This window comes from Sesamum indicum, linkage group LG2, assembly GCF_000512975.1.
Source record: "Sesamum indicum cultivar Zhongzhi No. 13 linkage group LG2, S_indicum_v1.0, whole genome shotgun sequence".
NCBI classification, from domain to species: domain Eukaryota; kingdom Viridiplantae; phylum Streptophyta; class Magnoliopsida; order Lamiales; family Pedaliaceae; genus Sesamum; species Sesamum indicum.
Window position 1 is genome coordinate 15,128,752 of NC_026146.1, and position 4,184 is coordinate 15,132,935.

At 34.4% G+C, this 4,184-nt stretch overlaps 1 protein-coding gene across 1 annotated transcript; it reads left to right on the forward strand.

The window, feature by feature from the left end:
- On the forward strand, positions 215 to 1,856 carry LOC105156232 (uncharacterized protein At4g22758-like). The gene is made up of 2 exons (XM_011072308.2): positions 215 to 1,052; positions 1,478 to 1,856. The coding sequence occupies exons 1-2, from the start codon at positions 821 to 823 to the stop codon at positions 1,654 to 1,656; spliced, it is 411 nt and encodes a 136-aa protein (XP_011070610.1). The 5' UTR covers positions 215 to 820; the 3' UTR covers positions 1,657 to 1,856.

Sequence of the window (4,184 nt, forward strand, 5' to 3'; positions counted from 1 at the left end):
TGAATTTTAACATTTTCGATTTTATTATGATTTATATTATTAATATCCATTTTAATATAATATTAAGTATATAGTCTTTAAAAAGAATAAACTGATTTTACAGCTTGAAATTATTGATGATAAGTTCCAAAAAGGGAATCGGTGGGAAGCGGCGTCGTATCTCACCAGACTTTGCTCAACAAAATCCAGCTCACCTCAATCACAATATCATCTCACTTTTACAAAAATGTGACTGCAAAAGAAAAGGAAAAAGAAAAAGAAAAAGAAAATCAGATTCAAATTAAACAACCCTAACCCTAGTTTTATTAGGATTGCATACACACGGCCACGGGACGGAGATATATAAATTCACGTTTCCCTACCCCTTTTTTTCCATCAATATCTCAACCGACCCGTTTGTTCTCCGTTCCAGTGGATTTCATCCTGACCTCCTTTCTGCCATTCTTTTGAGATTTGGCTTCGTATTCTTCAACCCTTTTGGTTGCTTCTTCTTCATCTTGTTATCCCTAAATAAATTCAAGATTTTTCCTTTGTGAATGGTGGAAATCTCGAGCGCACAATTAATGGTCATCCCTTCTTCTACGAGAAGGGGGATTTCGATTTCGGCCGCGAACTCTTTCTGCTTTGGATCCTGCATGGAAGGCTGGTACTACCGCTGCCTCGGCCTCGACCCTTGAATTCTTGATTTTTGTTTTTTTGTTTTTGGTTTTGTGCAACGAGCCCTTCTCTTCTTTGATTGAATTCTTTGATTCTCTCTCTTTTCATTCGCAATTTTTTAACGTCTCGTAAAGAAATCTTAAGAAAATCGAAGAAAAATAAAATGTTGCTTTACAAGCAGAAGAAGAATCAGCCCTTTAAAGGGAATCGGTTCTTGATTAGCGTTACGGTGCTCGGTAGTGCTGGGCCCATTCGATTCGTGGTCAATGAGGACGAGCTTGTTGCTGCTGTGATTGATACTGCTCTGAAATCGTATGCGCGCGAGGGGAGGCTTCCTATTCTTGGATCTGACCTCAATAATTTTATGCTCTATTGCCCAATTGCTGGAACTGAAGGTAGTATTTTTATGTCAAATTTGCATGTTTTATTTGAATTATTCTGCACTATGGTGAAATTTGATGTGATATTTAACAATTGGTGTATTTATTGTTTGATGAATGTATTCTCAATTGGTCACTGTAGTTGAATAGTTATATTGCTGCAGTTTGTAGCCATTGTTGCTTTGTTCTGTGTAATACATAATTTTTTGAACTGAAATAGAGTTTTGTTGTGGGTTCATAACATTTGGTCGACCACAGATGTTGATCTGTCATTCTTTAGTACACTGATTGATACTTTTCTGCTATACTTTTAGCTTCAACTTGTCGTATTTCTATGACTCTGTATTTCTTAAGTTATTAGGCTGCTTAATTCTGTGTTAACTTGGGGGAGTTGAATTTTGATGGTTATGATACTTACTTTTACTTGTCTTTGGCTGTAGCGCTGAGTCCATGGGAGACAATTGGGTCAGCCGGTGTTCGGAATTTCATGCTGTGCAAGAAGCCTCAAACTGAGAATTCCATCGACAGTGAGAAGTCATCTGCAATCTCCCGGAAGGGATCTGGAAGCTGGAAGGCTTGGTTTCATAAATCTCTCAATCTCAAGATATCTTCTCATTGAATAAGTCTTATTTCAATCATTGGGGAATTCTATTGGTGTTTAGGATTCTCATGTTTGTCTTTGGTAATGATTCCATTGTCTATTTTGTGGGCAGTTTTCTGCCTGGTCAGCTGTTTCTTAAGTTCACCGTCATGAATAATGTAAACCTTTGTGGTTTTGTTGCTTAATAAAATAGACTTGCTTGTCAAGTTCATCTTTAATTCTTGCTGCTTCTTCGCATTGAATACATCTTTTCCTTCCTGTAATTACATGTGCTGCACCTACAAACTGGTTTGAGTTATACTCATTTTTGCACTAGTGAAAGAAGTTGTTCAGAGTTGTCAAGGAAAAGGTAGACTTCATAGTTTTTATTTGCTTTCTTAAGGTTCCTGGCCATTCACTAAAGTGGTAATGGACCCTTGTAAGGTAAATGTGATAATTTTAAGGTTGGCATTATGGTACATGTTTAACTTGAATGTTCAATGTGCTTGGGGACTTTGATTAATCATGGCCCAGGCAGCCAACTCATTAACTACTGATTACCAAGTTTTGTAAAAATCTGAACTTGATTAGTCTCATGCCAGAGGTTGTTAGAAGCTTATAGCTTTATTACATATAAGTTTTGCGGGGCTTTTCCTTGTTAACATCTGACATTATTGGATTTGTTTGTCTTGTAATGACTGAGGATTACCATATTAGGATCAACAGAGAAGTTGCAGTTTTACATGAAACACTAAATTGTTGGCTTGTGTAGGTACTGGCTGTGATGACATGTGGGTGAGTGCTGACATTCTTGATTTTGCCTACAATTATTCTAGGAGTTGTTGGCTGGATCTTGAAGACAATGGGAAGTATACAAAATGAAATGTTATCACATTGTTTTGGGTGGAAAATATGTATCAGTCTTAAATGTACAGAATGTAATAAAAAGGAAATGAAATAAATTTACAGCTCGATCGGCATCTTTCATGATAGTAATGTTACAATGTCTCTTTTTATGGTTTCCCTTTACTTTCATTTCTTAAAATGCCCTATTCTTATATTTAACACAAATTTCATTTATATGTGCAAAATCTATACTTCTTTTTGAGAGGAAAGCAAAATTGATCAAGCAATTATTATGATGTAAGCGACCATTGCATAACGTTTGCAGACGAGAAGCTTGAGTTGTTTTTAAGCTCCAATGTTCATTTCCTTAGTGAGAAACTTTTAAGATTTATACAAAGTCAAAGACAATACTTCGAACAATTGGATATGAATCGCATCGCATGTCTGGTATGCTTGATCATTTTGTAAGTTTCCAAAATTTTCTTTTCTTAACGAGAAATTTTTTTAAGATAAAATCGTGAGTTTCATACGAAAGCAAAGTGAACAATACATTGAGTAATATGATACCAATCAGATTATATGTCTAGTGTTTTATGTGGGGATGAGGCAAAATGCCCATTCCAAGCCTCCGTCTTCTGGAGGCTAATGATATAAATATATGTATTATATTAGTTGTAAATAAAAAAATTGAAGGTCTTAAAATATTATTTTTCTAACAAAATATAAAAAGTCTGAAATCAAAATAAATAATACTTTACATTACATAACGGCACATGGAATCTATCCATGGCGCATCACATTCATAAACTCATAAATTTGTCGTCATACTAGAATTTCAATGTGTCGTTATAGTGTCGATTTATTTTCTTTCAACAACAAAAACTTAAGTGCAAAGGGCTATCTATGTGCTTCAATTTTAAAACTTTGCTTAGCAATTAAATACCCAACCTACTTATTTCTTAATTATTACTCCTACCTAATATTCTAGAAAACAATAATTATATTATTATATTAAGACATCGACTAATAATTCACTTATTCTTCAATTTAATAAGCAAAACTCGAGACAAAAATACAAAAATAAGCAAGGTGAAACGCTGAGTGACTTTATTGGTATGGGTAAAAGCACGAAATACCCTCCCCCTCCTCCAAAGCTAATAAAATCTCAAAAAATGGTAAGGATATGTGTATTTTTTTTTTTACTAACTCTGTCTAATTTGACTCGATCTGACGCCTAGAATTTGAGCCTTTGATTGATAGATACATGACAATATCTGAGAGTCCCTAAATGGGACCGTATAATGACAAATAAGTATAAATAACTCTATAATAAATATCTACGGATGATTTTACAGTGTCCTATTATATTATTTTTATATTAGACTTGTTGGTTTAAAATTATTTATAACTTGATTGTCGGAATATTTTTTATAGAAATAATTGCAACACTTCTAACTTATTTCTTTTGACTCGAGCATCCTAAAACCTGAAGTGGAAGACCTCAACCTCGACCTCGTCGTGTTTAAGAATTTCAAACTCATAACATAAACCTAATAAATGTTCTTACATGTGTCTCGTTCGTTCGTTTGATAAAAACTAAAAGAAAAAAGAAAAAAACAGGAGAAAGTGTTAGTTTCGGTTTCCGTATAGGAATTGGTCATGCAAGTGGCAGAGGCATTCATGCGTCAGTTATATTAACCTCATCCCAACACTCGACTCGA